The sequence below is a fragment of the Lates calcarifer genome, linkage group LG7_1 (genome assembly GCF_001640805.2).
Source record: "Lates calcarifer isolate ASB-BC8 linkage group LG7_1, TLL_Latcal_v3, whole genome shotgun sequence".
In the NCBI taxonomy this organism is placed as follows: domain Eukaryota; kingdom Metazoa; phylum Chordata; class Actinopteri; family Centropomidae; genus Lates; species Lates calcarifer.
Window position 1 is genome coordinate 9,231,810 of NC_066839.1, and position 13,554 is coordinate 9,245,363.

Consider the following 13,554-nt stretch of genomic DNA (forward strand, 5'->3'; position numbering starts at 1 on the left):
GGGGGTTTTTTTAATTCCCAAAAGATTTTCTTTTTTTTGACACCTGTTATTTTCTCTGCAGGACAGAATGTTTCAAATTAAGACCCTTAGGCCATGAAACTAGTTTGTTTAAGTAAGTTTAAGTTTAAACTCTTTTTTTTTCCTGCCCTTGTGCAAAAATCTAAATGTTATCATTGTTTGGTCCATTGCATGGTAAGGAAGACGAAGAAGAGGAAGATGTTTGGACACACATAATTTAATGGCTTCATGGATGATTTTTAAACCAAGAAAAGCAATAACAATCATATAGTTTTACATAAGAAACCCAATAGTGAAAGATTGATATATTTTTTCTCACATTGCTGGCCACCGATTGTCCCTTTCACACATCCCATAACCACTAAATACAGACCAGTCAGTCACAACAGAGGTGCTAGTGGGAGATAAATATCGCCCTTAGGCTCTATTTAGGTTTATTTTAGCAAGAAACCACAGTGGAGCATGGCTGGATGGGAAGCAAACATGGAAGATGTACCACCGGGAATCAGCGGAGAGCAACATTCCTAAGCCAGAATTTCTGCAAAGCTGAAGGAGCCATCCAGGCTGATGAGAGTCAAATATATACTTTAGCCTTATCTTCGAATGCCTGAGTGATGGAAAAAAATAACTATGATATGTGTATGTGTTTGTTAGTGGGCGTGCAAGAAAAAAAATGTGATGATAGTAGGCGTGATAGTAAATCATTTGTTGACACGCAGCAAATGTCAAAACTCTGCATAGTCTTGTCATCACCTGAGTTAAAGACAGCAGCACTTGGTAATCTAGTATGAAAGCAATGCAACAAATTGTACCTCTGTTAAGCTCATAATCTTCCAGATTTATTAAAATCACAGCAGCTCAACTTTATGGTTATTTCTGAGGTGCTGTTTTATTTTATCACATTACTGGTCTGATACAAAATCATGCATTTTACCAAGTTCTCAGTGAAATGTAGTTGCTGGATATAGACCTAAAAACTACAGTGTGCACAACAAGTTTATATAATGCCATTCAAGAGACATTAAAATATTGCTTCAAAGCCATGAAAACCTCTGTATAACACACCCCCTCCAAATCCATCGCTTCCAGATTTACTCTCACACTTCCCAGTCCAAAACCACCACCACCACCCCACACACACAGTCTTGTTTTTCTCTGCAAATGAGAAAATAAGTGCGTCGGTCACTTTCTGTCCCTCAGAGCTGCCGATTCAGTTTCTGCGCTTGCTTCTCCTTGGTTTCAAAGGCACTCTTGGTGCTGAACAGGTCGTCCACGGCGTCCATGATCTCCTGCATTTCTCGGGACAGCTCTGAGTAACTCTCCTTCAGCTCGTCCTGCTGCTGCCTCAGGTCCACGGCTGCTCGGATCAGCTCGCTGGCCTGGTGGCTGCAGTGGCTCCGCAGCTGCTCCACATCCGACAGCAGCACCTCCATGCTCTTCATCAGCTGCTCCAGGCGGTCGGCGGTCACCTCGAACCCCGAGGTATCCAGGCTCATGGCCTCTGTGTTGTCTGGGACCTGGGCCTCAGGCTCCGGGTCTGCCTTTTGATCTGTCTCCATCATCCCTCTGTAGCAGCTTCCGCCACCTGATACTCAAGTCAGACTTCAGTAAAATAGATGAAAATAGAAGAAAAAGGAATCATTTAGCTGCAGCTAGTGACTGTAAAAGGTTAAAGGGCAGAAAGAGGTCAAATAGTTTGAGAAAAGGCAGAGAAATGTGATGCAGAGCTGCTCCTACACGTTTTCTCAGCTGGTAAGGAGTTTAAGCTCCTTGCAGGGGGTGAAAAATGCTCGTCTGGCTAATCTCCTCCTCTTGTGCACCTGCGTGTACACTGTGTGTGTGTGCGCGTAGGTGTACGGATGTGTATGTGAGTGCAGGTGCCCTTTCACTGACGTGTTGTCCTGTAATCCAGTTAGGGTAGCTAACCAAAGCAACACCCTCCCCAGTCCAGACCATTGCTGGCTTGGGTGAGTGGCAGGCGGGACATCAGATTACGTGGTGCTTTCCTCCTCCCGAACCTATTCACCACCGCGGCTGTCTGAGTAGACGGATTAACCCCGTCCTCGTGAAGTCATCTGTGGGTGGCCTTGACACTGACATGCATAGCCCTCATATGTATATTATAATCTCTTCTTATTCCTTCTCTGATCTCATCTGCCTTTCAGTCTCCCTGTCCTTCAGGTGTTGCTTTACTAATGCACACCACTGTAATATAAAAACTAAATAAATAAATATCTCACAGTCACTTACACAGATAGTTAAATGGTATTTAAGTGGTCTGAAGAAGATTGTGAGACAATGCCCTCTAATGGTTCATTTCGTAAGGGATGCTGCACTGAGAAAATACTAGAGCTGTCAGGCTAAGTTTAATGACATATGGCTCTGACTGCAGCCAATGGAAACATATAACATTGCATAACATTTCATAACATTTGCATACTTGTATTCTTATTACATGTATATTCTTTCTTAATTTTTTTTATATAAAGCAGAAGCCATAACATTTCCTGAAATATAAAGACACAGTGCAACATGTTTGTCTAACATGTTTGACAGCTGCGTTTTCCAATGTGTTTCCTTCTGTTACAGAATAAAACAATAAAATGAGAAAACACACAAAAGCAATGACATTTAAAAGCCAGTTAAAGAGCAAGTAAAAGCACCTTCCCTTTAAATGTCTGTAAAGATAAGGAGTCTAAATGGTGACCTCACCACCCTCAGTCTCTTATCAAGACAAGACAACTTGCTCTGGGGAGGCCAGCGTCAGGGGAAAACCACTCTCTCTCTCTGAGAGGTAAATACAGCGGTGTAAATATTAACTGTATCAGGAGAGCAGTGAGAAATGTTTAATTTGGGACAAACATAATTCTGTGTCAGTAACAGTAAAACCCCTGAGACATTCAGATGAATTGATTAATTTTTAGTTGCAAAAAAGGTGATGAAGCAAAGTGTTGTGTAGACCACACAAATAATGAGTTCAACAAGAATAAAGTTGCCTACAATTTAAAGACAATGGACACCATGGTAAGAGGGGAGACTATATCTGTTTCAGATGTACAAAACAGAAAAACAACAGCTGCAATACCAAAACAGAAAAGAAAAACTGGTAAGAATGTAATAGATATGGACAACAAAGCATTAACTTGTCTAACTAGAAACAAATGTCTTTGAGCAGGAATGGTAGAGAAAAGCAAAGGCAAAAAAATCCAGTTCTTCACTAAAGCAAAAAGCAGCAAACTTAATATTGACTTATAATAATAATTGAAAGCTACAAGCAGAACAGAGTATGTTAAAAAAAAAAAAAAACTGCAAAATATGGACTAGTGGACTTACTATTGAACAAAAACATAAAAAAATGCAGATAAAATTACTAATATCTCAAAAATACGAAAACTGACTCTTACTTTTTCTTTGGTTGTTCTATGAGCTTCCTGGATGTTTCAACATGCAGGCTGAAGATAAACTAGATTGTGTGTGAAGCATGGATCCTGTCCAGACCACATCGGCTCTGCCCACATCACAGCAACTATATTCACTCCCTGTGACGATGGTCATGATGGTGCTATTTTAGACTGAACTCTGAATGCTGCCTCTCAGCAATTCACAAAGAAGCTGGTGTCAGAGGGATCTGTAGAGTTTCTGCCATCCAAAGGCATCTATGCACTTTTCTATGATGAACTCAACCAATTTTTTTATTTTGCCAAAGGTTATTAACAGACCAAATGTATGCATTGATATTCATGCTCATTCACGATACTAATTTAAAAAAAACATCTTAAATATAAATATGTCTGTGGAGTAATTTAATATTATATATCATTATCAGTCACCTGTATATGTACTGTAGTATCACAGCCTCAACAGAATCTATTGTTACCACACTCATTCATTGCAAAATAAACTTTGTTTTCTATGCTTCAGGTATCATGTACCCTCAAATTAAAAGTCACGTTCCAACACTGGCTAAGAAAAAATCACTATGGTTTTCTGAGCAGTTAAGCAGCCATTGGTGTAGAGTTTTGCAGTGTACTTCTCCAACATCAAATTATATTAAAATATTTCTGGGTTGTAGGTCGCCTGTCAAGTTACAGTGTGAAATAGAAAATACCTAGAGGAAAGTTTGTGCGTTTCTTCAATGTGTCCACATGGGGGCAGCATTGTAATTCTGAGTTTTCTGAGTTCATCGTCCTCTACAGGATGTTACAGCTTTAGTGTTCCTACATGTATAATGTGTTTTGTCTGCCTCGGTGTGTGTTTTATTTGCCTCTCTGTGTGAATGTTGGTATATCATGTGAAGCTGTTTGCTCAGGGCTCATAGCTACAAGTGCACACTCGTAAAAAGAGGCTACATGCACATTTCGGGTGAGCCTCAACACGTGTGAACATTTAAGTGCCAAAATGTATGTTCATGTGTGTGTTTCTATGTATGTGAGCGCGGTGTGGGGGTTCAGGGGGTATGGATTATTTCACCCTAGGTTGTATTCAGAGAGGCCAGCCAAGCGTGAGGCGAAGAGGAGAAAGGGGGCATTGTTGTGGTCCAGATGAGTGTCAGAGGTGCCTCAGAAAATAGATTCACTCATGGGGGTTTAACAGAAACACACTTGCAACAACCGCCTGACCCCTCAGACTATATGACCACGCTTGAACCCCTTTTACAATAGTGAGGGGATTATATGTATCAATTCACATGGTCTGGCATGTGTATGTGGCTTATTCTGGGTGTAACTGATGGGTGTATTTAGTCTAGTCTGAATAAAAACTGTATGAATAAAGGGGAAATTCCTACAAGTACTTTTTCTTAAAGTAGCACAGATAACATCAGGTCAGTTATCAGTGACATGTATTCCATCCTATAATGAGGAGAAAGTCACTCGTCTGGTATTCCATGTAGGTGAAAACACTCCTGTGATTTACTTGGGTGTAAATTTTGTCCCTGTCTCTGTCCTTATCTCTTTTATTCTCTGTCTCTCTCTCTATCTCACACACACACAATCTCAACCCAAACATCTGGTTTGTCTCTGCTGAAAGCTTTCAGACAACCCGCTGTCATCACTGGCCGTAGCTGAGGAAAGCATTCATGGCAGCGTTTCCCCCCTATGAATTACTCACAAGTAAATGAGAGCATAAAAACAGCTCTGTGTCACTGAAAGAGTGAGAGAGTTATGGGCCAGTGGCTCACATGGTGCCCCGGTCCTTGGGACCCTTGGGGGACCAGGGGCTTGCCGCGATGTCTTTACCCTTGGAACTGTTACACTATTTATGGACTCTCTTGGGTGTGCATGGGTCTGTGATTTATGGCTCCATCTGGTGCTGTCGGGGCATTGTTGTTGTTGATACCAAGGATGTGTGCTGGCATGAATGTGGGTGGAATCACAGAAATTTATCCTATATGAGTAACAACTCTGTAGTTTCCTTGAGCTCCACAAGGCATTTTAGCATCTTTCAGCATAAAGTTTTGTTTTTAGTCGCAGAAGGCAGCTGTTTTAAACTAAAAAACTTTGATGAACCCAGTGTAGGTTCATCTGACCAGCACCAAACAGGAGAAAGGCCAAGTTAGCAACTAGCTGGTGGAGAAAGTAAAGCCTTTATTGCAACTAAAAACCCAGATTTGTCCCTCAGGTGTTGGGGGAGACCAAAACAGAGCTAAAAGTAGAGGGAACATTACTGAAACAAATGTCCAAATGAATACTTTTCTCCTTGTCTACTGGCTGTACATAGACAAAAAAGAGTTTGCTAACATGTTCACTGTGTGAATTTTGTGTGTAGTATCACAAATTTACCTCCAACCATCTCCATCCATATTCCTACTAAGGAACACATTATGCCACTCATTGTTTGAATATATAAGCCTTTAAAAACCTCTCCTGTCTTGGCTCAAGGACCAACTGTTACTGCTATTGTCTGTTTATCTCCAGAATGATGAATATGTAGGTTGAGAAATGTTTCATGAATGAAAAAGGTGGGGAAAAAAGAAATTATCCTTCAGAGTGGGGCTGTTTTTTACCTCGGAGATTTGAGAGGTATTTCTATTCAAACAGTTTTTCAAATGTCAGTCACTCTGAATATAAGTGTCAGTTAAATCCCTAAAAAGGACAGGGTTAATGTTTTTTGAGATAATGCCATTGTAGGAAGGCAAGATTTAGTTTACAAAAAAAAGAAAAACAGCTAAGCAGTGCTCCACCCAGATCCCTCAGATCTGGATCAGTTTCCTTGAGATGTTGCCTTTTTCTGGTAAATGGGTGGGATTCCTGATCTCGTCCCTCCAGGGGAGTACAAGTGCATGAATAGCTAATGTTCCAACGAGACCTCCCCCACTTTCATTTGAAGCCAGAGAATGTCTTCTCCACTGTTAGAGAAACAACAATGTGAAGTTTTCGCTGTGCATTGGTCGGGAACTTGAAACTATAGTTGTCTGAGTCAGATGGAAAGTTTAAATATTTGCCTCCAGATTTGTCTGGAAGAAAAGGCCCCAATTATGGAAAATGTGTGATTTATGTTTCTATTGGCAACAGCTGAAAGTAACACAAAATGACTCATCTTAGTGGTATGGTATCAGTTGTATTGGTTGGATGGTTTAACTTTATTAGAGCCTATAAAACTGTCTCTCACTGTCAGTGGCTCAGGCCAGAGAAAATCCAAGCAAACAGTGGTGATCCTGATCGAAGGCCTGAGAAGATAAGCAGGTCTATTTCTTTTCAAATTACAGGGATGTAATTACAGGTGGAATTCATCAAGCTGACCCTCTCATGACTCGTGCCCATTATGAATGTCCATAATGTCCATAGTGTCTGTCAAGTGAAGCACTTGGCCCTGTTCATGATAAGCGTTACATATGACATTGATCTGTTCGCCGGCTCAGAACGCCCTATTGTTGGGTTTCCGTTGCACCTGATGTCAGATGCCTGCCAGTGCTGTGCTCCCTTGACAGAGCTTTAATTGTACTATAACCCATCCACATTCTTGGGCTTGCAGTTTCACCTCGGTACACACACACACGTGCTCATACACATACGCACGCACAGACTGGAGGAACACTCAACGGACGTTATTTTTTCTTTCCAATGAAGTGCTATGCTTGGCTGGAAGTACTAACAAACACTAGCATGTGGGAATGTGGGAACAGCCGGGCCCTAAAGTGAAACCACATTTTATCCAAGCAGAACAAAGAGTCACATCCCAGCTCACCTGAATCATACTTCTACAACTCAGTGAATACAGTAGATGTGTTTTTCATTGTTATTGTTAGTATTGCAACTGTGAATTTTGAAACAGGCATTGCATAAATTTTTGGGAACCAAACTGGAAGCATTTGGTTCCCAAAAATTGTCAGCAGTTTTACATATTACTGAGTTGTGTGCAGTTCAGTCACAGAGGGCTAGATATTTTTACATGCCTAAATATAAATTATTCAGCGCTTCACAAGAGAAAAAGCAAAGACTGGAGGAAAGTTTGGAAAAAAAAAACATACTCTGCTGTCTGACTGTTTTTCTGCATTTGATCATTTTGTGACCCCCTGAGATTTATCTTGTGATGGGGTCCAGGTTGGGGTCCAGGTCCACAGGTTGGGAACCACTCTTCTATAAAATTAAGAAAGTTACTCTAGTTACCACTGGTGGTGTGATGTGAAATATTTTTAATGTCTTACCACACATCCCATCCCATAACTAAAAAGCAAAAACATCAGCTGTGATAAACCTTTTTGTATCACAGAAGCTGTCATGTTTTTCTTTTTTTTATTTTTGGATATTTCCTGCTGCCGCTGCCAGGACCTCATTTACTCTTATTCAGGCTGGGAAACAGGTTTTAGACACCGGGGAAATCTGGTGTGCCTCTGCTCCTCTCACAGCTAATTAGTGTGTGAACTAATTGCATAGCTAACTTTAGCAAAGCGACAGCCTAGTTCCATCTGTCCGCTATCTATAAAGTAGGGAGGGAGATGGAGAACAGCCTACAGGTGACACTCTGGCTCCTTTTAGAATATTCTAGGATGATCTTTTATCTCAGCAGCATGTACGCTGGTCCAGTCTGGTTCAAATGCTTTTTTTTTTCTTTTTTTTTTAGCAATATACTAAAAGAAACTGAGACCTTTTCCAATTGACCACAATCACACATCTTGCTCACTGAAAGTTGGTGTTTCTGTCTTGGAACATAGACAAACTAAATCATTTGAAACACTGGTCTGGTGGCTCTGAGCATTCAGTCAGAGCTCTGACGTATTAAAGGAATAGTTCAACATTTTCTGAAATGCACTTTGCTTTCTGGCTGAGAGTTAGATGAAAAGATTGATACCATTCTCGTCCGTATCTGCTAAATACAAGTTAGCTAAGCTTTGCGCAACCACTGGATATAGAGGGAAGCAGCTAGCCTTGCTATGTCCAAAAGTAGCAAAAAGGCTTACTAGCACTTTCAAAGCTCATGAATGAGCACAGACAAGATGGATATGACTTTCAAGTCTGTACACTGTGTAGCTATATGAATGTGAAGCTGAATCCAGGAGACTGTAAGCTTAGCTTAGCATAAAGGCTGGAAGCAGAAGGAAATAGCCTGAGCCTCTGGACCTTATGCTAAAAACAAATCCCCAGCAGGCCAAGAAGTAGCCTATAGCCCAGTATACAACCCCCAATAAAAAACAATTTGTTGATTTTACACTTTGTCTTTTGTACAGATTAAACTAACAGGATATGAAGTGAGTTTTAGAGGTGCTGGAAGGTGGATTTTGTTACGTCTGTACAGAGCCAGGCTAGCTTCTCCCTGCCTCCAGTCTAACTAATTACTCTCTACTCTAGCTTTATATTCACAACAGAGTCTACATACACATACATACATGCATATAGTGTTACTGTTGTCTACTGGGAGACATTAAAGGGGTTGGTTTACCCTGATCACAAAGAAACATATTTCCTGACTGACCTCTAGTGGTATTTAGCCTTCCAACCCCAGTATGTGTGTGTGTGTGTGTGTGTGTGTGTGTAGAGGGGGGTGGGGGGGTGGGGGATTTGTTTGTAGTGCTCATGGCATGGAAAGTTTCATTAAGAAAATCCTTCAACATCCTTTACAAGAGACAGAGACAGTGTCCCCTGCACTCTGAGTAATCCATTGACCTCACTGTGCACAGTTTTCATTGGATCTTCTTTCTATGGAGGAAACTGTCCCTGTGCAGCTGGCAGATGTTTTTAAATGCTGTGAGCGGAACAAACCAATTTCCATTCACCTCTATTGTATTTGGATGGAGGTAGATATAAGACAGATGTTTCAAAACCTGAATAAATAAAACCAGTTAGATGTAACCATGACACATAAGTAAGGAAACATGTTTTCTGTGATCTTGGTGAACTGACTGGTCTGCTCCAAAAATAAAATTATTTCTTAACAATTACTTCTAAAATGTGTTGACATTCTTTGATATTTTCCTCTGACTATTCCTCTGGCTCACAGCATTAGACACTCATAAGATCACACAATGTATATTGAGCTGGGTAAATCATTAAAAAAAAACATTCGCTCTGCACTTCAGATTAAAAGGTTTCACACACTTTCTCCACTTTCCCAACTTGATAATAATGTCCCTTGTTTAAAGCTCTAAACACTGCTCCCATTGTGGCAGATGAAACCGAAGTTTGTCTGAGGTGAGCCTGAGGCTCTTGAGGTTTGATGACCTAGACTTCCCCTGATTGCTCTCTCAAGGTTGTGGCTGATGAAGAAAACAGACTCTTATTTCCAACAGAGAACCCACCCTCCACCCCCCTCACCTGCCACTCTCCTTCCTGCGGCTGAGAGGGTCTTGACAGCTCGGGTGTGAGTGTTGAGGTTGGGTGGGCAGATCTGAGAGCTCCCCTCTGACTAAAATATGATATGAAATGCAACCAACAAGCAACAGATGACAGGAGGGAGATAGATGAAGCAAGATTATGAGGGATAGCTTTAAAGTCAGGGTCTGTAGGTAGCAGTGGATCAGGTTTCTGGGTAACCGAGGTCATGCGGGGGTGGCTATGGAAAAAGATGGAGCACAGTGGGACTCAATGTTTAAGTTACCTATTAAAGCGAACATGTAAAGGTATCAGTCACTGGAGATGTTGAAATGGTACCTGGTTTAAAAATGTCCATCAGGGAGCTATTATGTGAGATCAGAGGTTCAGGGTGTGGGGTGCTGCTGTAGCGTTATCTTACATAGAAAAAAGGAGAGAAATTTTCATCCTACTGTTCTGTTTGGGATCCAGTGCGCTGTTTAACAGCTTAAAAAACATACATGGCATTATATCAGCTGGACACTTAATGACTTTTCCTGACGTTGTGTACAGTATATGCATGATTTTGTACTGAGATTGGTCCAAAAATCTCAAATAACTCTATGTGGATTTGAGTTATTAGAGTTGCAATGTTAAGTTCACAAGTGGTCTAACAGGGATTCAGGACTCTCTGGTGTAAAATTTACTATACACTATACAGGATGAAAGGAATATGTATTTGTTTATGTGTAGCCTATATAACGTACAGAATAAAACATGAAATGTATCCACATTTATGTATGTATGTCACCATTGTCATCAAAAGGAAGGATCACCACTCCAATCATTTCTATATATTGGGTTTTAAAGAGGCCAAAAGAGGGAGGAAAAAATGGTTTATTTCACAACTATTATTCTTATTTTTACATATAAAGCTGTCTTTGAGCAAATAGAGTCAATGTAAAAAAAAGAACAACAACAAAAAAGAAACAAACAAACAAAACCCCACACAACAGTTAAATGGTAAGAACATGAAAACAAGAAAGTAAAAGAATGAGAACTCCTCTTCTTGTCCTCAAATGTTGTGTTTGCTGTGAGTGAAAATGTGTCTTTGTTTGGGTTACATAAACTGTATTTTCTCCACTGTTTCTGTTATATAACTGCAGCTGGTCACATCTCAGGTAAGTCAGTCATCATGTCATGTAGGGCAAAGACTGTACAGCATTTGTATAAACAAGTTCCCAGGATCATCTTTTCAGCACAACCAGTTACTTTACCCAGATGATATCATCATCTCTGAACAACTCGACACCAGGTAATGATGTAACAAAATTTTTTTTAAAAATAGAAGGACACTAGACATGATGCATATCTGGAGAACTTGTTCTCTATTGAAAACCAAACATTAATGGATTATGTGGCTCCAGGAGGGTCCATGCTCCTCTTACACTGAAGACTTTTACGTAACACTGCAAGTCATGTTTCTCTAGGGAATCGTAAATTTACCATTCAATCCTGTGCTATTGTTGGTTATGCAATGTACATGTGGGCAACATGGTAAGTATATGTGATTATACATGGAATGGGAATTTGTGTCCCATACAATAGTGGATTGAGCGTTATCTGAGCAACCTCCTAATCTGATCAACCACCTGCTCGTCCATCCAGGTCTATTATATTGAGCCTTTCACTCTCACTGAGACAAAAAGTAATGTTTCTAAAGTTAAAGTGTAGACTAAGAGCCCTTCCCCATATTTTTGTATGAGCCCAGTGACAGCGATGACAGATCCACAGTAGTTTCTTCCTGTGCTGATTAGATAGCAGCTCGCTGTCTCTCTGTTTCACTGAGTGTGAAATATACACATAGGGGGAGAGGCTGAGTTCAGACACTTGGAAGCTGTTACACATTTTAATGTCTCAGTCTCTAATTAGGACAAAAATACAGAGCTCTTTAAATATGGGTCGTGGAGAGGATACACAGTCTTTAAGTTAAATTTTAGAAGGTTACACATTCTTGCATAATGATAAATTACTTTGCCATATTTTAGCAAATGCTTCTGTTTTAAAGTTTATTTCCAGCTGCAGAAAGCAACTGTTTTACCATAAAGATATGATGTGGTCTTGCTGTCTTACAACACTGACGATTGAATTACTTTGTCCTAAAATATCACAGCTTTCCCAGTATATTTAGCATCCCTCTCGTGTGCTAAACATACAAAAGCCCCCACTATTTTCCCACTGCATCAGCATACATAATGCGGGTGCCACATGGGCAGTGATCAGAGATGGCATTACACACCCTCATAGGCATTTCCTGTGGCGTTTCCTGCTTCCTTTATGACTTCATGTGCTAATGTCCATTAATCCTGGCAAACTCTCGACAGCTCTTTCTGTCTCAGGGTCTGATATCACAAAGACTCTCTCTCTCTCACACAGCCGTCACTCTGAACTGAAAGCAGCAGACCGGGGCTCCCAGTATTTCACAGCCGATGGTGGAGATAAGCTTTCTCATGTGTATGTGTGTGTGTGTGTGTGTGTGTAGGTGTACATGCACAAGGGGAAAAACAGAATTCTGCAGTGTATGTAGCTCAGCCCTCAGGACAAACTGTCTGGGAAATTGTAAAACCGATGCCAAGCTGTGCAAAATTTGTGTCAAATATGTCTGTTAGCAAGTGCTAATCCAAACTGGTTTACCAAGGATGAAGACAGGAGGTCATGAGCTAAGCACAGTGTTTGAACCTGCAATGCATGTTTTTCTATATTGTTGTGTCTGTGAGGAGTTTTTCAGAACCAGTGTAGTGTGTCATTGAATCATAACTAGCATGCATAATCACAATCAAATCTCTGATGATTTTTATTGTGGCTGCCCCCATCTTTCCTTTTAGTTATAGCCTGTGTTTGTGCCAGGGAAACATCACAGAGAATATTTTGGGTGTCTCATTTGTCATATGGCCCTTTGACACCATAAACACCAGACAGCATTTATCTCCCGGCGTGACTCAATTCATCAGCAATCCCTGCCATGTCTCCTCCACAGTCTGCCACAGATAAGCTTTCTCTTAACCACCTCGCCACATAGGTTACAGTGTTACACAAGTAAGCTGAGTCACACACTAATATATTCATCGAAACTCAAAAAACACTCGCTACTTCATTACCCACTTGGCCCATTTGTGCAAAGGTATAGGACAGCTGTTGCTGCCATGAACAACAGCTAGAACAAAGGTTGGCCTGTTGTAAAAAAAAAAAAAAAAAAAAAGTCAGTACAGTAACAAGGAAACAGGATTCGCAAAAGTCTTTTGGTTATATTGTCCCTCATGCCTCATCACCAGTATAAGATAAACATTAAGCTCCCATGGGAAGTACAATCAGTCTAGAGAACACTGGCCCACATCAAGGATCCACATAGCAGTTAGTTCAACAGAAAATAAACAGTTAACCTACTTAGGATGTTGCATTAGCAACACATTAGCTCCACACAGCTAGCATTAGGCTATAGCTAACAGAAACGGAATACAGAAAAGCTCTGTTAACAAATAATAAAACCTACAGACAGCAAGGCATTTGGTTAGTAAATAAAAGATTTGCTTTGTCACAGATTTGACAAAATGGTGGACGTAAAAATGTCAGATAAACCATTACTGAACTGTGCCACTAGTGGTTGCTACTAGCAACGGACTGTTCAACTGAAACCATACTTCTGGTTGCAGAGTAGTTAAAAGAAAAGAAAAACTGGTAGAATTCAATGTTCTGATCTGTTGACAGTGTGAACAAATGTACAACTAGGTCTGGAAAATGATGTGGAAGCAAA

General features: G+C 40.6%; 1 protein-coding gene across 1 annotated transcript; it reads right to left on the reverse strand.

The window, feature by feature from the left end:
• Window positions 1-217: 217 nt before the first annotated feature.
• Window positions 218-3,590, reverse strand: LOC108883114 (uncharacterized). Its single transcript, XM_018676007.2, has 2 exons — window positions 3,423-3,590; window positions 218-1,620 (listed from the first exon to the last, which is right to left on the reverse strand). Exon 2 carries the CDS (start codon window positions 1,578-1,580, stop codon window positions 1,215-1,217), a length of 366 nt encoding a protein of 121 aa, XP_018531523.1. The 5' UTR covers window positions 1,581-1,620; window positions 3,423-3,590; the 3' UTR covers window positions 218-1,214.
• Window positions 3,591-13,554: the final 9,964 nt, after the last annotated feature.